The 24,463-nt window shown below is 42.5% G+C and overlaps 1 protein-coding gene and 1 pseudogene across 1 annotated transcript; both read right to left on the bottom strand.

Annotated features, from left to right (window-relative positions):
• Nucleotides 1-6,176: 6,176 nt before the first annotated feature.
• LOC139312406 (vomeronasal type-2 receptor 26-like) lies at nucleotides 6,177-10,172 on the bottom strand (annotated as a pseudogene).
• A 12,906-nt stretch (nucleotides 10,173-23,078) lies between these two features.
• On the bottom strand, nucleotides 23,079-23,921 carry LOC139312402 (vomeronasal type-2 receptor 26-like; the record flags this gene model as incomplete). The annotated part of the gene is made up of 1 exon (XM_070937156.1): nucleotides 23,079-23,921. A coding segment is annotated over one exon (843 nt), but the record flags the coding sequence as incomplete, so codon positions are not given.
• Nucleotides 23,922-24,463: the final 542 nt, after the last annotated feature.

Here is a 24,463-nt window from a genome sequence, read left to right as displayed (position 1 = left end):
TGTATTGATAGCAGGCTACAGCTTGCAGGCCTCTCTTTGCAAACTGGACACCCCAGGCCATAGAATTGGTCACCAAACTGAAGCACTGGATTGGCTGCTGCATGGTGGGGGCAGATCTGTCTGGCCTACATGCTCATTTTATGCACTTCCACCAAAGTGGGGCAGCTCAAAGGGAGTCAAAAGGCAATCGTGATCACTCCTGCCATGGCCTGGCTGGGTTGTCCACTTTGCAAAGAGGTTTGCATGAACCATAGCAGCTAGGGAGGGGTGAATGCCATGGGTCAGCTGGGGTGAGGGGGCTGGGATGAAGTGGATGTAGCCAATTGTCCTAGACTACACATTGACAATGTTCACAGGTCTATAAAGCATAAAAAATGATATAATTCCATAAGTGATGGGACAGATTCACTTAGCAAGAACTTCCAGCATGATTTTGGTAGCAGCCACCAGTGGCCTCATTCAGTTGTGGTCCCTTGGAATATGGTGGCCGCTTCTGTCATTGCACCATGTGGCCCTGTGACAAAGTGATTCGTTCTGCTTCCCTCTGGCTGTTTGTGCAGCATTGCAGAAAACTCTGGAGCTCCAGCGAAGGTGAAGTTTCAGGTGGGGGTCAACAATGGTGATTTAATTTATTTATTTTATTTTCTGAGTGCAGAACATCTTACAATAAAAGGAGAAAATGTGCTATTTAAAATTGGCCTATTGATCTAAATAAACCAAAAACCAAAAACTATACAATCAATATAAAAATTAAACGCAGAAGGAATTTAAAATCCTTATGTGACATTATACAGGCTGTCCTCGACAGTTCATTCAGTGACTGTTCAAAGTTACAAAGGCAATGAAAAAAGTGACATATGACTGTTTTTCACACATCAGATCATTTGAGGGCTACTTGCAAAAAGTGGCACAAGGCAGAAATGGAATTTGAGGAATAATCTCAGGATATTAACTGCATTTTTTTTTTTTTGGCAAGACTTGAAAATTTCTTTTTTTAAATATATATATATATATATATATATATATTTTTCCCAACATAAACATAAAATATATCTTTCAAGAGCGAAGTCTCGATCTGGTCGTAGATGGGTACAGTCGCTTAAATTTTCTTTAAAAAAAAAAAAAAAAGACTCCATTCACAATTTCCCATTACATCTTCTAAGATTAAAAATCAAAACATAAAAAACTTTTTTAACATAAATTCTAATATCTTGATCAGAACCATTCTTTTATATCACCACCAAAATTAATTTTTTAACCATTTATAGATTCAATTATATCTGGTTCTTTCCCAAATTCCGTTCATTACACCTTTTAAAACAATATCAAAGCATATTTTTTTTAAAAAAAAATATTCTAATCTCTTAATCTGATTATTTACCTTACAATTTTATCATCACACATCTTAATTTTAAATTGAATACAGCTCCTTTTTTATTTCAATTTATGCATGAAAATTCTATTTATGTTTCTTAATATCTAGACCCTTGAAAGACTTGAAAATTTCTGTTGCTGTATCCTAAGGGTAGGAACTGTCATCCGGGTGTCTCTTTTGGTCTTTTGGGGTGCTGCTCCCCAAATTACCAGCTCTGAAATTCTTTTCTAGGAGATTCATTCACAGGACCAGTTGGGATCATTACTACTGTACCAGCCTTCCTGCTGCAGAGCAACCTCCGTGTCTGAGCCTCTGGAGGGCATTTCTCAGTTGACTGTGGGGTTCCCCAGGCTTATGGTCTTTAGAGATGTCCATTTGCCATCCCAGGGGCAGGCCTTAGAGGCATCTCAAAATGGCCACCATCATTCTTGGCTCAACTCAAAACTGACCACTTTCAACCTGATCTGAGGAGGAGCTGTCCTTGTCATCTTTGTCCTGGCCATCATGGCCTGATGACTTAGAGATTCTTTTATGCTGTTCCTCTCTGCAGGGAGGCCGGATCTCTTTGACCAGTCCAGTCTTAGTGACTGATGGGGTTCCAGAGGGAAGTGAGGATTATACTCCAGGATCTGCTGCATGGTCCTTCTGAGGCCTTGACCATTAAATGGAATAGGAATGCTACTGAGGCCTTGGATGGGATCACTCACATGCAACCTCTCTTAGTCCATTGTTCCCAACATGCCCCAGGATTCAATTGAGGGAGCTGAAAAGGATCAAGAGACATCCAGGGTGGGCATGGCTGGATTGTTGCATCTGTCTGGATGGGTGTGGCCAGGGGGGACGTGGCCACGGTGGGCATTGCCAGCTCGATGTCCCTCACGTAAGGGGGCGGGACCAGAGTGGGTGCCAGGCCCTTATCCATTGGAGGAGCCTCTCTGACCCTCTCGGGCCATGTGGGCAGGCCCTGGGCAACAGGCACCCGACCTTGAACTCCCAAAACTGCACGGCCAAGCCCCACTTCCCTGAGGGGATGGCTGGGCTCACTTGCCTCCTGATCCAGGCTGCTGCTGTGCTCACTCTTCTTGCCCAAGCTGGGCTTCCTGGGCTGGGGGGAGATGGGGGGTTGGGGGCTCCTGCTGGAGGGGGCTTCTGCTTTTGGTGCCAGTGCTTGAAGTCAAGGCAGAGGGCAAGGGGTGTGTGGTCTGCCTGCGGGGCCCTGATACACACAGGTGCAGAGCATGTGGGTCAGCACTGGGGCTGGCCGTGGGTTGGGCAGAATGGGGAAGGGAGTCCCAGCTGCCTCTTGGGGATGCCTCTTGGTCTCCCAGCCCTACCCATAAACTGGGGTCATTGTGGGTGGGATGGTGGGGGGAGGCTCATCCCACATGTCTGGTGGAACTGGAGTAGGAGAGTTGGACGGCACATGCTGAGCCCCATGGCGACAGCACCAGCAGCAGGTGGAAGCAGATGCAGGGAGAGAGGCATGAGATTTGGCCTACAAGTAAGCCACCTAGCCACCTGCCCCGTCCCAGCTGGGATGTCCGCGGGGAAGCAAAAACAAATGGTGGGACAGAGTGGGTGGGTGAGTGGGTGGCTGCTGGTCTATTCTGCATGCCAGATCACATGCCTCCGCCCCATACCTCTGCCTCCACCTGCTCCTTGGAGGGCCGGCCTGGTGGTCCCAGTGCTCCGACCCACCTGCACAGCATGGATTGCAGAGTCCCACTGTGTGCCAGTTGGATGCGGTTACTGCCAGACACTATTGGCCCCCATGTTCTCACCATTTCCTGTGGGTGCACCAGGGTGGGAGGGGCCTTGTGTTTGACATATCTGAGCTAGAGCTTCTATTAAGGCCTACCTCATGGCAGTACAAGGTGCAAACTGTCAATATTTCTCCATTCTTATTGCACTTCTTAGAGCACTGAATGAACCCTATGGACTTTTTAAAGATTATCCGGAACCTTCTGGGTAAGGGTCACATTTAGGATTTCCTTCAGGCCTCACAGAGGAATTCTCCATGCAGCTGGTTGACAAAATTCCTTGGATCTGTTCCTTGTTGGAGGCCAAGCATGGTATAGATCCTATAGAGATGGCTTGGGAAAGGATTTACCCAGTTATCTAGGAAGAGTTTGGTCCTCTTGATCCCAAGGAAGTCAACAGAGTCCTTGGGATGTAGATGTGACCACCTTTGAACTAGATCCATGCCCCTCTTGGCTGGCCAAGGCCACCTAGGAGGTGACATGTGGGTGGATCCTAATGATGGTTAATTCATCCTTGAGGAAGAGGGTCTTCCCAGCATCATTTAAAGAGCTGCTGTTATGGCCTCTCCTCAAGAAACCTTTGGTAGACCCCACCATGTTGATTATTTCATCCAGTCTTCCACCTCCTCTTTTAAGAGAAGGTGATTGAGAAAGTGGTAGGGCTGCACCTTGAGAGGATCTTGGATTAAATGGATTATCCATCCAGTCAGGTTTCAAGCCCAATAAGGGACAGCAACACCATTAGTCACACTTTTGTATGATCACTGGTGGAAGCAGGACAGAGGTCATGGGTCCATTCTTGTCCTTGCAGTCTCTTCTATGGCTTTTGAATTTTTCGCTGGTTGATCTCCTGTGCCAGTCCCAATGGATCTCAAAGGAGAATGAGAGGTCTACCAGGCAGCCCCTGCCTTGTGAGATGCCAGAGGACTTGGTGCTCTCTTTGTTCCCATTTAACATCTACATGTTACCATAGAATGAGATATATCTGTATGCAGATGATACCCTATTGTACATCTGTGTCCCAGGTGAACTAACAGATACTATGGATGTTCCTTCATGGTGCCTGGATGCTGTGGGGATCTGGATGGGGAACGAAGGGCTTCAACTGAACCTTGATAGGATGGAGTGGTTGTGGGTGGGTGGGAGTTCCTCTAGCTGAGTGTTTATCATCTTTGGACATTAAGGGGTTGCAATGCTTCAGACTGAGCTGGTGAGAGCCCTCCTGGTCTCAGAACTCTTTCTTGAGGAACAGGTGACAGTTGTGACTAGGTGGTCCTTTGCGTAAATTCTTTTTTAAAAAATGTTTTTTATTTTAATACAAACATTCCATCTTTCATTAAACAGTGTGTCGTCTGGGTACAAATATTTTGTGCAATAAACATTAAAATTACAGCCATGTTCATTATCTTATCTATTCTTAAATTGATACTAATACATAACATACTATTGTAATAATCCCCTTAACTTATTTAACTCTATTAATACAGTTTCCCTCTTTCACTCCTCTGCTTTCATTTCTAATTTTCATATTTATTCTCTAACCATTGATAAAATAACTCCCATTTACTATAATAATCAGATTCTTCCTTTTCTTTAATTGCAAGTGTTAATCTATTCATTTCTGCACATTCTAAGATTTTCTTAAACACTTTCTCATCCGTAGGGACCTCTTCATTTTTCCAATTTTGTGCAAATACAACTCTAGCTGTAGTTATTACATGAATAATCAAATATACATTTTCATTACTATACATTTCTGATAAAATCCCCAACAAGAATAATTCTGGTTTAAAGTCAATATGTTGTTGTATCATCTTCTCCAACCACATATGAATTTTTGTCCAATATTTTTTAGCTTTTACACATGTCCATGACCTATGATAGTATGACCCCAGTATCTGATGACATTTCCAACATTTGACTGATTTATCTTTAAACATCTTTGCTAATCTTTCCAGTGGAAAGTGCTACCTATAAAACATCTTATGCAAATTCTCCTTCTATGCAGTTGATATCTGACCCTCCCCCACTGCCTCTCTCTGGGCAATTCACTGTGGGACAATTCTCTAAACAGATTTACCATGTGGGAAAATTAGCCATGTGCATCTCAAGTGTTCCCAGACCTAAACTGGTCGCAGAAGGTCCTTCCAATCAGTAAACACTCTGTTAGCTCCATTCAATTGCCCAGACTCCACAATGCAAAGCATTATGGGATCATTAAAAGAATAAGACAATGATGAGTATGTCCTGGATAAATTCTATCCAGAGAATAGTGGGAGGAAATCTTGAAGACCAAAGGATGCACTCATATTTGTACGTTTGAGAAAGGAGGAGAAAATGAGTTATGCATAAGAAATAGATGATGTAATCATATTCGTAATTAACAGCCTATCAGATAAGTGTTTTCCCACTTATCTACTATTACTATCATCAACAAAGAAGTATTCTCTTTAATCAAAGAACATATATTACATTACCTTACATTGCCATAGACGTTTTGTTAAAACTTATTGAAAACCAAAGAATTTAAGTTTGCTATTTTTTGGGTCAATTAGCAAACACTCTTTCTATGTTTCTTTCTCTCACATGACAGACCATTTGAAGGAAAGGGAGATGTTATAAAAATAACTTAATACTGGTAGGGAACTCCATGAAGCCTCAGACATTTAATGAAACATCCATATATATTTTAAAAAACTGATACTGAACCAAAACCTTTAAAACACTCTATGAAAAAACAACTAAAGGGCAAAAGATTAACATGAGAAAATTTCCTCTTTGAAATAATAAACACATTTTTAAAAACTATCTTTCTACCCACACAGGACACTGGATAACACAAGGTTGCTTTGAAGACATGATAAACAAAAGGCTGGGTGATTGTTGCTGAAAGCAGGTATATTGTAACCAGTAGCAGCAATTGATAAGCAGTTCTTTTAGGGACAAATTCCTCTTTCATGTCATCATTTTTTCTGAAATTTTATCACATTCTAAAAATGCAAATATAAGGACAAATATAAATGAGCCAGCTGTTGTATTAGTTAGAAATTCTTGTTCCTTACTATATTTTCTCTACAATTCAGATCGGGCCTCAGTAAAATAATGTAGCATTTGGGAAAAAAGATAAAAGCCAAGAGAGCAGCTCCAGAGGCCAAAATAGAGAAGATCTCCACAGCCACCATGGGCTTCCCTTTGGAGCTCAAATAGGTGGGGAGGAAGGTGATCCAAACACTGCAAAAGACCAGCATGCTAAAAGTAATGAACTTGGCTTCATTGAAACTATCAGGCAATTTCCTAGCCAGAAAGGCCACTGTGAAACTGATGAGGGCCAGAAAACCTAGATAGGCAAGGACAATGTAAAACATGAAAGCTAAACCCTGCTTACATTCCAAGACAGCCTCTCCAAACACAGAATGAAAGTTGGAAAAGGAGGGGAGGTGACCAGCCAGGAGGCAGAAAGAAGTGCTTGGATCAGGGGACAGGCTATGACAATGGAGTTGTTCAGTGGTTTTCCTAAGAATTTCCTTGTCCTGGTCCCTGGCTTGGTGGCCATAAAAGCCAGAACCACCATGACAGTTTTTGCCAACACAGAGGAAACTGCAAGGGCAAAGAGAATGGCAAAGGCAGATTGTTGGAAGAGAAAGGTGACCTTCCCAGGTCGACCAATGAAGAGGAAGGAGCAGAGGAAGCAGAGCAGGAGGGAGACCAGGAGGATATAAGTGAGATCTCGGTTGTTGGCCTTGACAATTGGTGTGTCATGATATTTACAGAAAATTATCAGGACTGCACATGTGCTCACACAGAGAAAAAGAGTGTGAGAAACTAATGTGTATCCCAGTGTGTCCTGATAGGCAAGGAAGTGGATCTTCTTGGCAATGCAGTGGTCCTTGTCCTTGTTGGGATATTGGTCTTCTGGGCAGAGTTCACAGTGATCAGCATCTGAAATCAAGAATCTTTGTTTAAGAATTCATTCATTCAATCAAATCATGCTGCATTTATAATGATTCTAGGATAGATTAGCTAGTGACGAGGATTAGTTCAATTCCAGATATCCATTCACTATGCAATTCTATGAGTAATGTGTCTTTCAATTTGAGATTGCTGCCTGTTTTCTCCCCTACTTTATAATGGAACCCACAGAAGATCGATAGACCTGTTATCCAGGAATGTTGCTGTTTTGTTTATGTGTACATTATCCTTGCCTTAACCTCTCTGCTTTGTGCTTCAGATGTGTTCATTCAGACTTACTTGATCGCTCCTACTCTATCAAAGAGATACTGATAGATGAATCTCCTCTTTCTCTGGCAGGTCTATTTCCTCAGAGTTTGATAGTATAGATGGATGAAGCATGCCCTAAGTAATAAGAATTAAAGCTTGGACTGAAAACCCCACTTCCTCAGGAAAAGATTAGAATTTGGGTTTCACAATTAGATATTGGAGGAGGAGTTGAAATGCAAGTTGGAGATTCATAAATTCTGCTCTAAAACTATCCTGCATGGAACTGCTGAGGATTGGGAAAGGCGACTTCTGTGGCCAGGACAATTTAGATCCATCAACTGAAAAGTTCTAGTGAAAAGTACGAGTGCATGCCAATCATATCAAAAATGATCACAATAAAGAAAATAGATTTAATGAATGTCTTCTTTGATCTTGGAAGATCTACTTTTGAAGTCTGCTCTACCTGTCTGATTAGAAGTGGTCCCTTTTGGACAAGCATCACACTGGTAGCAGCAAACCTGCTTGCCCTCTGGAACTCTTTTTCTCTCTCCTGCATGGCACCTCTTCATGCCACATCTGGCAAAGGGGATGGTCTGAAAGAGAAATATTTGAAATTACTTAAGCAATGAACTTGCTGCATTCATTCTTTCCCTCGTTCCTATTTCCCTTTTTTATTCCTACTTCTATCTTCAGATTCTCTTCTTAAGAAATAGATTGCCACTGTCTATCAAAAACCAGGAACAGGTGCTGGGGGACTCAGGCCATTGGCACTCCCAACCTACCATCAGATGTTGGAGATTGGAACTGGGATCTCAGCCTGTAGAGGAAGGCTTGTGACTGAACTACAGCATTTCTAAAAAAAAAAAAAAGAACCATGAGGATACTACTGAGCATCAATGGTCCATGGAAATCAGTGTTGCTTGCTGTAATTGCATCCTGCATTTCAAGCAGACATTGTTCCCAAGGCTAATCCTTTGTGGAATGACACAAATCAGGCATCAAATGTGTTACATGCAAAGCTGATTTTACACCAAATGACTGCCAAGGTTTCTGACTCAATTGATTATTTTTCCAGTTAGAAAGATGTTGTACATCTCAAGAAGAGAATGAATCTTTCCTTGAATTTACAACATTTCCTTGCAGCTCACCTTTGTGCCCCAGACGATTCCATCAGATTTAATGGTGAAATCTTGTCCTGGGGAAGCCTCAGGATTTACTTGCCCAACCTTCTTGGGGAGAAAAGATTGATTGGGGAGGAAAACCCAGTTGAGAAGATCATAACGAGCAGATCCCAGTCCATCTTCTGAGAAGGAGACTTCATCTCCAGCACTGTTGTTGAACTGCATATTCCTCAAATAGGGAAGAATCTGAAAGAAAGGAGACCTTCAGAAATAGGAGTATTTGGGCTAGAGCTATGGTTATGGCTTCTGTCAGAACATGGTGACCATCTTGAGAAGATGAGTTCATGTCTGAAAAGCTAGAGGAGTTCTCTTGGTGGAGAACTGAGGAATCTGCAGTAACACCAAATATTTAACTCTGAAACTACAAATGGTTTTCCTTTGGTCCTTGGTATCATGGTTTCTTCAAATCCAGCTTTATCAGAATAAGTACACTGAAAGATTTTAGTGCCACATTCCAAAATTAATCATATTTTTTAAATTAATTAATTAATTAAATTTATTTATTTGTCAATCATATATAAGATAACAGGTAAAAGTATAAACAGAATTTGGATACATGAAAAGATTAAATAAAAAGGAATATTAGGACAGGGAAATACAGTGCGGATTCCAGGCAGATGAGCTGTATTGAAGAATTGGTCTAGCAAAGGTATTGTATGTCCTAGTTTGCAGTATAATATTACCAGAAATGAAGCTTTGCAAGATTAGATTAACAACTCTTAATGCTTTTTTGGCAATGTTGTTACAGTGAGCTCTGGCACTTAGATCATTTGAGATGAGTACTCCAAGATCTTTGAAAGAATGAGGGTCGTTTATGAGGTCGTATATGGTTTTCCTCCTGTAATACTTGATTACATGTAGTTTTAAATATTTACTTTGTCCCGGGGTCTTGTAACCGATAAATTCACTTTAGCAACAATTAAATAATTTGTATGAGAACAGAGTACAATTCCTCTGATTTTCTCTGTCTGAGAATTGAACAGAGCAAGAACAATGTCTGATGAAATGGGCATCAAGGAAAAGGAAAGGATTGTCCTGTTTTTTCTCTTCACTGTTCAGAGAAGTTCAATGTCTATCCATTAATGCAGAAAAGTCTGATGGGTTTGAGACAAACAACCCATTAAGACTATTTTGAGTCCTGCTTTATGTGCTCAGGTGAACAAAGATTTGCTGCATTCACACTACAACCTGAGCAGTACGATAAATGTAAAACTGGACAAATTGGGTGGGGTCAAACAGGATGTTAACTGATAGAAACATAAACCAAGGTTAAAACGAATTGAGTGTCTTCCTACAAGGTGGATTTGGGTTCCATGCTGAGGGAAACAGAGGGTGTTCTGCAAATATGCCAACTAAGACTTCTACTGACTTCTGGAAGCTTCTTTCTCAAACACAGCCAGATTGTTCTTTTGGTCTCAGCTGACATCTACTCCCTGTCATGGTTACCTCCAGAAACTCTGGCAACCATTGAAGCCTTTCAGGACTTTACGAAGGTCTTTCTTCCATGGATCTTATGAATCTCTTTCCCCCCCCTCCTCTAAACTCTTCCAACAAAACATTATTCTTATTTCATATCTTTCTAATAATTGCTTTTAATATGTTTTCCTTTCTAAGGAAGCCACAGAAATTACCTGCCATGATTGGACAATCGAGATCCTCTTTCCATGCCTCATCATGGTCAGTTGGGCTCTGGATGCAAACATTGCATGTAAAGCGTGTGCCACAGCAAAAATGGCATTGTAGATATTGTAACTTTCAGCTGTCATGCTTGTTTCAAAAGTGTAATTTGGTAGATTCTGCAGATTCTCCTTTCCTGTACATTGTTTTTCCCCCTTTGGAGGGATCTTGTCTGGTTGGTGAATCTTGCAGCCAAAGACATCTTCCCACCATGGAGGGAGAAATACATCCCCTTGTGGGTTCAAGGGGTCTAAAGACAGAACAAAATGATTGAATTCTGAGACATCCCCAGTGTGGTCCCTGAAATGCAAGACTCCATGGAAAGACTTTAGAAATAGCAAGGTGTCTTTAGATTCACCCACAATAAGTTTCCTGTTGCAATATTTTCAGGATCAGACTCAATAATATTAGTGAGAGTTGTAGGTTTAAATATACTTCCTTTTATTTACAATAGGCATTCTATATTCACTGAATATTCACAGATAGAAGCTAGGAAAAGGGTGTAGGTGGCTCCTTATATATACAATGGGTGGAGCTATAAGTGGGAGTGGTGAATTATGAATACATTAAGAAGTGAAGAATAAGTTAACCCCTGATACCCCATTCATATACTATTTACACATTAGAGAATAAGGCATTTACATCTGACAAATCCCCCTCTAAATGCCGATTTATTATACAACACCAATTACACTCAGATTCAGGACAATACAAGACATACAATTTAGAAGTCAAATATTTGTGCTGCTTAGAAGGTAAAGGCTTTGTCAATATGTCAGCTAATTGTTCTGAAGTATCACAATGCACTGTTTTAATAAATCCATCCTGAGATAATTGCCTCACATGTTTAAATTTTATATCTATATGCCTGGACCTTTGTCCAATGGCATCAGATCTAGATATTTCAATGGCCGCTTTATTGTCTTCATGCATGACAAAAGGCAAAGCAGGTTTTTTCCAAACATCTGAAATTAAATCATTAAACCATACAAGGTTATTTGCAGCTTTGGATAAACAAACATATTCCGCTTCTGTCGTTGAAGTGGCTACTAGTTCTTGTTTACCAGTATACCAGTAAACTGGACAGTCATTTAAGAGAAAGATATAACCAGATGTACTTTTTCTGCATGATGTGTCTCCAGCCCAGTCCGCATCTGCATAACATGCAAGCTTTGGTTCTTTATTATCACTAGGTTCTAATACTAAGCAAAAATCTAATGTACTTTTCAGATATCTTAAAATTCTTTTAACAGCTTCCCAGTGATACATTGTTGGTTTGCTGACGTGTCTGGATAATAAATTGAGTGGTAAGGCGATATCTGGTCTAGTCCAATTAGATATATAAAGAAGTGAACCTATGATTGATCTATAAAACGTGTTATCCTTGAATTCAGGGGAAGATTCATCAGTATTTCTAAGAAAATCAGTTTGCATAGGAGTATCACAGGGTTTGGCATTGTTTAAATTGCATTTATTTAAAAGTTCTACAATGTTATCTCTCTGAGTAAGTTTGAATCCCCTTCTAGTTTTATTAATTTGAACACCAAGATATTTGTTCACTTTACCTAGAGATTTCAACGAGAAATGTTCATTTAACTTATTTACAAAAGTTTCTCTTCTCTCTTTGTGTTTTCCTATATATAAAATGTCATCTACATAAATCAACACAAATTCAATGTAATCATCACCCTTTTTGACAAAGAAACAGTTATCAGCAGTGGTAGCGTTGAAATCCATGGTCTTAAGTACTTTTACTAAACAATCATACCATCTTTTACCAGATTGTTTTAGTCCGTATAAACTCTTGTTCAACATCCAAATTTCATTTTTGTTGGTGTATTGACTGTGAGGTGCTCTTACGTATATTTCCTTATCTAGTTTTGCGTGTAGATACGCAGTCTGTATGTCATATTGAAATACATCAAGATTGAGTGCTGATGCTACCACTAGAGCTGTTTTGACACTCTCTGTTCTTACTGTGGGGGAATACGTGTCAGTATAGTCCTCCGGATATTTCTGTGCATAACCTTGTGCAACTAATCTAGCTTTATATAGAGTATTGCCTCCTTCTAAGTTCTTAATTTTATATATCCACCTGGTACCAATAATTGTTTTATCTTTAGGTGCAATTGCAGGTGTAAATACATTTAATCCTTGTAAACTTTCCATCTCTTTTTTCATAGCTAATTCCCATTTTTCTTTTTCTTCACGAGGGAGTTTTAACACTTCCTCATAAGTATTAGGTGTTATTGGCTCACCATCCATATGCATTATGTAATCTCTGTATTTATTTGGCATTTGATTTCTGTTGTTTCTAATGACTCTTTCAGGTTTGCTATTGTTATCATGCAAATATCTTGCTTCTTTTTTTGTTAGTGTGTCTGTCTTTATTTTGTGTTGGCTATTTGTCCAAGTTTTGGTTTTGCTTTTATATTTGTTGATATTCTGTTTTTCTATGGTCCCTTTCTCATGAGATTTTGTATCTTTACATTTATTTGGAAATATTTCATTAAGATGTAATTTAGACCAGTTGGCCTGTTCATGGAACACAGCTGTTCTGGAAACTATAAATTTGTTATTATTATCGATGAATCTGTACCCTTTGGTGCCAGTTTCATATCCCATAAATCTGAGTCTTCTGGATACGTTTTCTCAATTTTTTATTTTGACACCTTCTGCGTGTTCAGTCATTTTTTGTACTACAGGAAAACTGGCATGTCCTAACTTCCTATGTAAGATGTGAGCACACTCATCATGAATTGGTTTACCTATTTTTGGTTTTTTTTCGTTGTGTGCATCTGCGTGATCATGAGATATTTTACATTCATCATTGTCACTGTTGCTAATATTTTCATCATCTGCTTCAATACAATCTTCCAAATTTGAATCAATGTTATGCAACCATTTTTCCTTTGTTATCAGATAAGGTAGGTCTCCTTTAATCATCACAGTGCCTATATTTATTTTATTCTTCTCCAAAGTCGCTTTTCCCTTTGAGAAAACTATATTAATGTCAGAATCTCTACTTAGTTTTATGGCACTTAGTATGTTATGAGGTATTTCAGGTATTAACAATACCCCCTCTATTTTTCCTAGACCAGGCAAGGTTACATTTCCTCTGCCTAATACTTGAACCTTTTCTTGGTTAGCTACCTTTATTACAAATTTATCTTCTGTAAATGAAGACAATATATTTTTGTTATTAGTGGTGTGATTAGTTGCTCCAGAATCAATAAGCCAATTATTGTTCTCATTTTGCTGTATTTTAGTGTTGTCTTGTTTATTTAATCCATTTAGTGAACCAGATTTTCTATCCTTTGAATTATCTCTGCCCCCTCTATTCTCTTTGTAATTTGGTGGGCTTCTATATCTATGTCTATCTATGGAAGACTGTCTATAATTGTATTTGTTCCTATATTCTGACCTATGTCTTTCCTTTGAAATTTTGGGACAATCTCTTCTATTGTGTTCCCTGGATCCACAATTGTGACATTTAAATGTTTCATTATATTTTTCTTGGAAAGCTACTTTCCTATAAGGTTTGTGTTCTGTGTGATTGCTAGAACGATTTCTTCTTGAATTGTCTTCTGCTATCAATTTATTGGATAGACTTTCTATGGATAAATATCCTAGATTGATAGTGTCTAAATGTGACATAAAACTGTCCCATGATGAATCAAGTGAGTTGATAATAACACTTTTCATTGTTTGGTCTGAAATCACCTCCCCCCTCAAATGCAGCTCAGCTCTTATTTTGTTTAAAGATATTAAATGCTCACTTATGGAAACCCCTGGTTTCACTCTAGATGAAAAGAAATCCTTAGACATTCTTGTGGTGGTAGCCACACTATCGCTGTGAAACAAATTAAACATGCATTGAATAATTTCTGAAACAGTCAGATTAGGTTTGATGCTATGATACATTGCAGGAGACACACTAGATATTATTAAGAAAAATGCTCTATGGTGTAAACAATCTATTTTTAAAGTCCAAGGTCTTTTTGGGGGACTAGTGATAAAAAATAGTAAATTTTCCTTCATAAAGACAACCTGTAGCTGTTGATACCATTCTTGCAAGTTAATGCCATCAACCCTTAGTTTTGGGAAGTCACTGGGTAAATTTTCGACATTATTTTGTCCATTACTTACGACCTGAGGTAGTCCGTGGTCTCGCAAGTGTAGAAAATTGCAAAACGGCATGGGGATGCTCGCAACGAGTCTGCGTGGTTCTCTCGCCAGTTCATGTCTTCCCGGACCGTCTGCGTAGTTTCGCGCATGCGCGTTGTCCATTTCTTCTTTGAAGTCGTCGTGGAAGGTTCTCTCCGTTGCGGCTCGCTCGCTCTGCTCTGCTTCAGACAAGTCGGTCTCTGGTTCGACCTTGGGAGTTCTGACGACGGCGGCTGCTCTTCTTTTTCTTTTGGGGGCGTTGGCACTTGCTTCGGTCTGTGGTGTAGGGCGGAATCGACAAGGCTCTCTGGGTTCGGACGTCGTCGCTTTCGAAGTCAGGATGGGAGCGGGCAGGTCTTGAGGTATCGGCTTGCTCGCTCGCTTCTTCGGTGGCTCTTTGGTAATTTTTAGTTTTGGTCCAAATGCAGCAAAAAGTGTTTTCATTGCTGATTTTATTTGGGATTTTGTTGAGTCATCTTCACTTTCTGATTCTGATTCTTCTGAGGAGTTCGAATCTTCTTTTTCATTTTCGTTGTCTGATAACGTTCTTCGCGCCAGAAATTTTGAATTGAGCATTTTGATTGGCTCTGCTTCGCTCACCTTGGAGGCCTGTTGAAACCAAGATGGCTGCCATTCAAAATTTCGCGCGGGATCACTGTTTTTCTTCTTCGTAATGACTTTCTCTGCAGTCATATCACTCACTATTTTTGGGTCTTTAGACTTCTCATTAGTGATGTTTTTCTCTCTCGCTGCTCCGCTGTTCTTCAGCATTTCTTGGAGGTTCGCGATGAGGCTTTCATCATTCTTCTGGCTTTTTAATAGTTTTAATATCTCTGACCTGAGTTCGTTATTCTCTATTTCAATTTCCTCCTGGTCATCATTTTCGTCTATTATTTCTTCGTCTTCAGTGGTGTATTCTTCGGATTCTCTCGAAATTGCGTTTGTGGATTCGTTGATTATTTCTTGTTCTGTTTCCATTTCTTTGCTGTAGGCCCTGGTGTTGGGCCTATCTTTCTTAGACATTTTTAAGTTTTTATTGAGTCAATTAACCATCCTCTGCTACCAGCTTGTTGCAATATTTTCAGGATCAGACTCAATAATATTAGTGAGAGTTGTAGGTTTAAATATACTTCCTTTTATTTACAATAGGCATTCTATATTCACTGAATATTCACAGATAGAAGCAAGGAAAAGGGTGTAGGTGGCTCCTTATATATACAATGGGTGGAGCTATAAGTGGGAGTGGTGAATTATGAATACATTAAGAAGTAAAGAATAAGTTAACCCCTGATACCCCATTCATATACTATTTACACATTAGAGAATAAGGCATTTACATCTGACATTTCCAATGGGAAGTTAAGATCCAAACATTCTGAAATGTTTTCTTCTTGAAGTTTTTATGGATAAACAACATTGTCTGTACACTGACACTACAATCGAAGTCTCCAAAGAGAATAATCACTTCAGTTTTTGACCAAGTCTGTAAATTGAGAAGTAATTTTTTCACTATAATCTGAAGATCATCTAATTTCAACCTTTCAGTGAAGGCCAGGCAGATCTCCTTTTCCTGGAGCATTGGCATCAGAATTGAAATGTAATGTTCTCCCCTGTCATCTTCAGGGGCCAGAAGACCAACCCAGTTCCACTGGAAATACAGGAGCAGCTGCACTAAACCCACATACTGAGGAGATTCCTTGGGATTAATCCGGATGAAGGAAGGATACATTCTTCTCTCCCCCTGAGAAAACTCAAAGCCAACACCGAGCTGGAGAAAAAGAGATTCTTTTTTCAAAAACAAAGTAAAGTTAGATATTTGACTTTAGGGGTCACCATTGTGTGGTTTGTGGCCCCAGCAGTCAGGTTGACTCATTTTGAGTGGCAAGCTTAATCTCCTCCCCTTTTTAGGAAGATCTCCCAGCAACACATTTTGATGCCCCCTCCCAGAAAAAACTACCTCTTTCACTTCTGAGTATGCTTCTGATGTTTGTGTCGAGCCCAGCCATGGCTTGTCACAAGAACGTTCACACACACAACGCTCCTGCAATGATTCCAGGAGGGGATGTGCACTGGGTGGCTAGGTTTCAGTTGTGGTAGAGGCACTAGTGGACTACTGGTGATGGTAGAACGGGTGCGAGATGAGGGGATATGTGGCCGACGAATCAACATCATTGTAGCTTCGGGAGCGTCATGATCCCATATCCTGGTTAGAGTGAGCAGGAAGTGGCTGCCAAACAGCTGAGACGCATTACGAGGGTGGGGTGCAGGCGGCACAGTTTGTTTAAATTGTGCTGAGAGGTGTTTGCTCTCAGTGCCGACTTTGTATGGAGAATTCTCATCTTTTCCTGATTCCCGTGTATAACGAATTACACCAAACACTGATCATCCAAACACAGTGAACTGGATTTGATTGTTTCAGCGTTCACATAGATGTGGATTGGAAAGCTAAGAGTTTGTCTACTCCATACTGTATCCAAGAGAGCTCCCTTACCTGTGGGACCTTAAAGATGCTGAAGATGGAGGCCATCTGCCTCGAGGATTTGGCACTGAGACCACCAATGACGGAGAACAGAGTGTCCTGCAGGTCACATTTGTACCCTGGAACCACTTGGCCTCGTGAGGAGAGCATGGAGAGGCTGTTTAAGGAAATAGACCTCTCCCTCTGGAAATGGCCATAGATGTGGAAGCCAAGGGTGATGTTGGGGAGCAGAAAGAAATCCTTATTGACCTGGGAGACAGCAAACATCAATGCAAGGAACTGCTGGTAGTTACCAGTGATGAGTCTGTAGTGAGAAAAACATTGGTGAACATTACAGGAAAACTTGTGCTTTACTGGGTTTGGGTTTTTTTCAAAGGATTTCCCTTGGCTAAACTTGGATGACTTTGTGAGAAAGGAGACAAGCCTTTCCATCAATATCATGGACTGTTTTATACTCTCTATCATCCCTGCCATATTCACTTTGCTTCAGTAGCTGAAATCCTTTCCAACTGCTCCCATTTCAATGTAATTCTTTCAGGTCTCTCTTGGAGCAGCTTCTTCAGGTGGGGTAAAGATTGCTGAGCACAGGAGTACAGTGGGGGTCACCTCATAGGTTTCCTGAAGGCCATTATTCATGAGCAATGCTGATTCCAACACTGAGAGGGATTTTTGTATCCTGGACACTTGAAGAGTGCTGAGCTTTTATTTGAATTTTCTACCAGAAGTTACTGGTCAGATTAATATTTCAATTCAACTTCTTCATTAGGCCAGCACAGCTTCCCTCTTCATTTTTGTTGTTTATCATCTTCTTGATGAAGAGATTGAGAATTCCAGCATATTTCAACAGCTTGCTATTTTATTGAGAAAAGCATAAAATGTGCACTGCACCAGGACAGTACAGACTCTAGAAGTATTTCTGATAAAACTCCCTGCATTTAAAGCAAAGAAAACAATTATCTGCATATTTCCCTTCCAGTTGAAACTTACCCACTTTTAATAGGAAAATTCATTGTATCAAAGGCTGGGCCAACAGATTTTTCAATGGTTCCCAAGGGCAAATTCCCACCAATAATGAGATCACTAGGCCTATAGTAACTTTCCTTTAAGTCGATATAACCCCTGAACACACAGATGATTTTCAGACTCTTTGCTGTAGTTGGAGCCAGGAGCCAGAAAAGCATCAGCAACAGCAGTAGCATGACTGTCAGTCTCGTCTCCTTCCCTCCTAGAACAGAAATCAAGGTTTATGCAGAAAATGATTTGAAGGTTTCTCCTGAAATCTCACTGGACCTTTAGCAGATCAGACAACACTTGTGCCTCCTGGATGTCCCCAGGACCAATTTATATCAACCATGTTTCCTCTTACCTGTGTTTGGGCTGTGACCATAGAGGAAACAAAGGCATGTGAGTCTCTTCCAACCCAGGAGTGAGCTCTTTGCAAGACAGGCTAACGTGACATGTTCTGCCCCCATTTGGAGAACTCAGAGATATTTTTAAAGCAGGTTTTATCCTGGAAGATCTTTGTGTCTGGAAATCCACAGGGGATACATGAAGCATGTATCTGTTCTTCGGATAATTGCAGGGAAAGGCCATTGTCCTCCCCCCTTAGCAACAGCTTCTCTTCATGCAGGAGAATGGAAAACATGTTTGTGTCTCTTCTTGTAATTCACAGAGCAGATGGAGTCATGGGGAAACTGTCTAGTTGACCTATGTGAAAGTGACCCCTGCACACAAGATGGATTTTGGCTGATGCCCTAGTTGGGTCAGATCATAGGAGTGCTACTTGCCAAAAATGGCACGAGGCAGAAATGGAGTTTGAGGAAGTATCTCAGGTTATTAACTGCAATTTTTTTGTCAAGACTTGCAAATTTCTGTTGCTGTAGCCTAAGGATAGCAATTGTCATACGGGTGTCTTTTTGGGTCTTTTGGGGTGCTGTTCCCCATATTTCCAGGTCTGAAATTCTTTTCTTGAAGATTCATTCACAGGACCAGTTGGGATCGTTACCACTGTACCAGCCTTCCTGCTGCAGGGCAACCTCCGTTTCTGAGCCTCTGGAGAACATTTCACAGTTGACTGTGGGGTTCCCCAGACTGATGGTCTTGAGCGATGTCCATTTGCCATCCCTGGGGCAGGCTTTACAGGCATCTCAAAATGGCCACCATCATTCTTGGCTCAACTCAAAGCAGACCACCTCCAATGGGATCTGAGGGGGAGCTAACCTGTTTCCCTTTGACCTGTCAGATCATAGCCTGATGGCTTTGAGATTCTTTTTTGCATCCCATCTCTGCAGGGAGGCCGGATCTATTTGACCAGTCTTCTCTTAGTGACTGATGGGGCTCCAAAGGGAACCGAGGATTATACCCGAGGCTTTTATGATCCTTCTGAGACCCTGGCCACAACCTGGAATAGAAAAGCTACTGAGGCCTTGGATAGGATCACTTGCATGCAGCGTCTCTTGGTCCATTGTTCCCAACATTGCCCCATCATTCAACTGAGGGTGGTAAATAGGATGAAGAGCAGTGGTGGGATTCAGCCATTTGCACTGGTTTTGCCGAACTAGTAGTTAACTTTGTGTGCATAACCATGCCCAGCCCCCCTAACCCCATGGCTTGCCCCTCCCCTCCAAGTCACTCCTGGCCTTGCCCGGCTCTACTTCGGCCATTTTGGCAGCTCAGCACTCTTCTTACTGCCCCCTCCCCCTCCCAGCAAGCACCATTGGTGCAGGCAAGACCCCAAGGGAGCTCTGACAAGGCGCTTGGAGGGAGAGGATGGAGTTATAAACAGGCAGCTGAGCTAAGTGCCTGAAGGACCCCATCTGTTACTGGGAGTTCAGGCGCCGCGGTGGCTTGTGAGCGAGGCCTCATCTGGGCTGCTCAGCAGACAATGGGCTTCACAGGCCAATTTAGCGTTGCCAGCTCTACCCTAAGGAGGTTGGGGGTGTCATTGGGGCTCCTGCAAAGAGGGGCTCAGGCTTGGTTCCTGTGTTGCGCCATGATACACGAGCTGCTGCGGGCACTGAGTGGCTACCTGGGCAGCCTCTTCATGGGCAGTGGCTTGCAGGTGAGCCCTCCCTCTCTCCATGGATCCATCTCAGCACCCCTCCTCCTCCTTCTCCTCCTCCCCTCACTGGGTGAGCCCAGAAACGCAGAGTGAGAGGGATAAATGGGCAGCTGGGCCTGTCGCTGACAGTTGGTTTCCAGCACCAGAGAGGGTGACGAAGGGAAGTGGTCAGGCTGCCGTTTCCTTTCAGTTGGTCACATGGAGAGAGACAAGGCTCCTCTTGCCCTTTCTTCCCCCCTCACTGGGCATGGCAGAGCTTCCTGACCCTCACTTAGCCACCAGCCACCTTTACTGATGCAATTTGGGGGTGGCAGGTGAGGAGGACTGGGGCAGGGGAGAAAGAATCCACAACTCCCAGCCTGACTGGCTTCTTCCTGGCAACTCTTTCTCTACTTTTCAGGGTCGGCAGCCAAAGACGAGGTTTTTGTGGGCCGAAGAACTTGCCTCACCACCGCCCAGATGCCCTCACTTCCCCGAAACATTTCTTTGCCTACTTGATTTCCAGCTCCGTCACGTTTCTCGACATTGTGTGCAGGGAAACAATAGTGTGTGGGACTAAAGAAAACAAAAGTTCAATAAATCAATTCCATCTTCTCACGAAAAAAGATCTCATGAAGTTGGAATTGAGTAATTTCTTTTAGTCCCACGAACTTCTTTCTCTGCACAAGAGAGAAACGCAAGAGAGAAATGTGACGGAGCTGGAAATCAGGTAGGCAAAGAAACGCTTGGGAGAAGCGAGGGCATCTGGGTGGTGGTGGGTGGGGCAAGCTCTGTGGCCTTGGGCTGTAATGGAGAAACAGGAAAGGGAGCGCCCAGAGTGAGGGAAGGAGGCCTCTTTCACTGCTCCTCCTCCTCCCCTTGTGCTGGCTGCTCCATTTCCCTTTCCTCCATTGCAGTGCAGTGCCCGGAATCCTTTGATAGCAGGGTGGAGAGATTTAACAACCGGTTCGCCCAGGGTCAGGTTGGCTTCTCACAGGAGGCTCAGGATGGGCCAGGCCTCCAACGACAGCCAACGTGACCCTGGACAAATCGGTTGTTAAATGATTTGAATCCTACCACGGATCAAGAGACATCTAGAGCTCTGCTGAAGAAACCTGAGGGATGAATCTGGTGGAACAAGAGCTAGAGCAGGGATGTCAAACTCCATTTCATTGAGAGTTGGATCAGAATTGTTATTACCTGAGGGGGGCGGGGGGGGGCAGTTGCCTGTGTGGGCGTGGCCAAGGTAGGCCACGCCAGCTTGACATTCCTCACATCGGGGGGTGGGGGGTGGGACCAGAGTGCGTGCCAGACACTCATCCTCCAGAGCAGCCTCACTGACCGTCTTGGGCCATTGGGGACAACCCTGGATGGCAGCATGGGCTGCCTGGGGTCCTGGGCAGCAGGAATCTGACCCTTGAGCTCCAAGGGCACTGGGAGTCTGCAGCCCAGCCGCACTTCCCCAATGGGATGCCTGGGCCTACTTGCCTCTTGCTCCAGGCTGCTGTTGTTCTGCTGACTCTCCTTGCCTGGGCTGGGCTTCCTGGGCTGGTGGGGCTGGTGAGGGACAGTGGGGCTCCTGATGGAGGGGGCTGTTCCTGCTGGTGTTGCTGCTGCAAGGTGAGGCAGGGGTCGAGGCTTGGCTTGCCTAGCTGTGGGGCTCCAAGATATGTGGGTTCAGGGTGTGGTGAGTCAGCTCTGGGCCTTGGAGAGGCAGAGTGGGGAGGGAAGTCCCAGCTTCCTGTTGGGGATGGGGGCTTCTGCTCTTTCCATAAACTGGGGCCATTGCAGGTGGGGTGGTGGGTGGGAGGCTCATGCCAAATGTCCAGTGGAGGTGGAGGAGGTTTGGACGGTGTGGGATGAGACCCATGGTGGCAGCACCAGGACCAGGTGGAAGCAGATGCATGGTGGGAGGCATGAGATTTGGCCTTCAAAGTGGTCACACAGCTTCCTGCCCCATCCCAGCTGAGATGGTCCTGGGCAAGCAAAAACAAAAAACAAAGTGGTCACACCAGCTGCCTGCAATTACTGCAGGTTCGAATCTCCCCAGGCTCAAGGTTGACTCAGCCTTCCATCCTTTCTAAGGTAAATTGAGGACCCAGTTGTGGGGGCAATAAGCTGACTTTGTATAAATATACAAAAGGATGAAGGCTATTGCTTAGCACATTGTAAGATGCCCTGAGTCTCCGGAGAAGGGCGGCATATAAATCAAATTAAAAAAAAATGGTGTATCAGAGTGGACGGGTGAGTGGGTAGCTGCCAGTGCGTTCAGCAGGCTGGATCACATGCCTGACCCCATGGCTCTACCTCTGCCTGCTGCTTGGAGGGCCGGACAGGTGGTCCCAGCACTCAGACCCACCTGCCCAGAATGGGCTGTGGAGCCACAGTGTGCACCAGTGGGCTGCAGCTTCTACAAAACACCATTTGCTCCAGCGTGCTTGCCAACTCCTATGTGTGCATTGGGGTGGGATGGGCCTTGTGTTCGACATATCTGAGCTAGAGCTTCTAGAAAATGACATATGCATAAGGAATAGCTGATGTAAGCATACCTATTCATAATTAACAAACTATCAATTATGTTGCTACTCTTCTACTTTTCAGCAGAGAAATATTCTCCCAATGAAGAAGTATGTCAGTTACGTTGCCATAGAAATTTTTGATAAAGCTCATTGAAAACCAGAAAATTCAAGTCTGATACTTCATGGGCCAATTAGAATCCATTCCTCCATTGTTTCTATTTCTCATACGAGAGGTCATTTTATGGAAAGGGAGATGTTATTAAAAATAATTGAATACTGGTAGAGATCTCTATAAAGCCTCAGCCATCTAAGGAAACAACCATACATGCTTAAAAGCACTGATACCAACCCTTTAAATCACTACCTTAAAAATAATTAAATTAAAAAGAATAGAATGTGAAATGTCCTCCTTGAAATAATGAACACATCTTTAATAAACAGTTTTCCATCCACATTGGGCACTGGACAACACAAGGATACTTTGAAGGCATGATAAATAAAAGGCTGGGTGATTGTTGCTGACCACAGTTAAATTCTAACCAGTTGCAGCATCTGATAAGGAATTTTTAATGGAGAAATACCTCCTTTATGCCATCATCTTTTAGAAATCATCACACTCACATCTCAAAGATAAATATAAATGAGACCTATCCTTGCATTAGTTAGAAATTCTTGTTTCTTACTATATTTTCTCTACAATTCAGATCGGGCCTCATCAGAATAATGTAGCATTTGGGGAAAAAAATACAGGCCAAGAGAGCAGCCCCAGAGGCCAAAATGGAGAAGATCTCCACAGCCACCATGGACTTCCCTTTGGTGCTCAGGTAGGTAGGGAGGAAGGAGATCCAAACACTGCAAAAGACCAGCATGCTAAAAGTAATGAACTTGGCTTCATTAAAACTATCAGGCAATTTCCTAGCCAGAAAGGCCACTGTGAAACTGACAAAGGCCAAAAGTCCTAGGTAAGAAAGGACACCATAAAACATTACAGCTGAGCCTTGCTTACATTCCAAGATGGTCTCTCCAAACAAAGAGTGAAAGTCACAGCTGGGAAACGGAGGGGAGGTTATCAGCCAAGTTGCACAAAGGACTGCTTGAATCAGGGGACAGGCTATGACAATGGAGTTGGTCAATGGTTTTCCTAAGAGTTTCCTTGTCCTGTTCCCTGGCTTGGTGGCCATGAAGGCCAGAACCACCATGAGAGTTTTTGCCAACACAGAGGAAACTGCAAGGGCAAAGAGAATGGCAAAGGCAGATTGTTGTAAGAGACAGGTGATCTTCCCTGGTTGACCAATGAAGAGGAAGGAGCAAAGGAAGCAGAGCAGGAGGGAAACCAGGATGATGTAGGTGAGATCTCGGTTGTTGGCCTTGACAATTGGTGTGTCATGATGTTTATAGAAAATCACCAGGACTGCAGAAGTGATCACAGAGAGAAAAAGAGCAAGAAAAACTAAAATGTATCCCAGGGTGTCTTGATAGGCAAGGAAGTGCATCTTCTTGGCAATGCAGTGGTCCTTTTCCTTGTTGGGAAATTGGTCTTCTGGGCAGGGGTCACAGCGAGCTGCATCTGAAATCAAAAGTCTTTGTCTAATGATTTCTTGAACAACTACCATGCACATTATCCCTCCCGCATAAATGATATGAGTATTGCCTATCTGCTGTTGACCTACCTACAAAGGGAGTAATGAAACAATCCCCTATACTATTTATGGGGCATCAAAAAGAGCAAATCATCCTTCATTTATGATGATTCTGGGAATAGATAAGCCAAAGACAAGGATTTATTCAGTTCTAGCTATCCATTCACTATGTACTTCCATGACTAATGTGGCTTTCAGTCTGAGATTCCTGTCTGTTTTTCTGCCATTTTATAATCGAACACAAAGAAGAACAGCAATTATCCAGAAATGTTATCCAGAAATGTTGCTGTTTTGTTTTGAGTACATTATTCCTGCCTTAACATCTCTGCTTTGTACTTTAAATCTGTTCATTCCTGACTTCCGGTTGTACTTCTTGTGCCTTCGGAAGCCTGATCTGCGAGCTCCGT

Source organism: Pituophis catenifer, unplaced genomic scaffold (genome assembly GCF_029215685.1).
Source record: "Pituophis catenifer annectens isolate HBS135680 unplaced genomic scaffold, rPitCat1.0.hap2 SCAF_1, whole genome shotgun sequence".
Lineage (NCBI taxonomy): Eukaryota > Metazoa > Chordata > Lepidosauria > Squamata > Colubridae > Pituophis > Pituophis catenifer.
The sequence above is the reverse complement of the archived record's forward strand: the minus strand, read 5'-3'. Positions and strand labels throughout refer to the sequence as shown.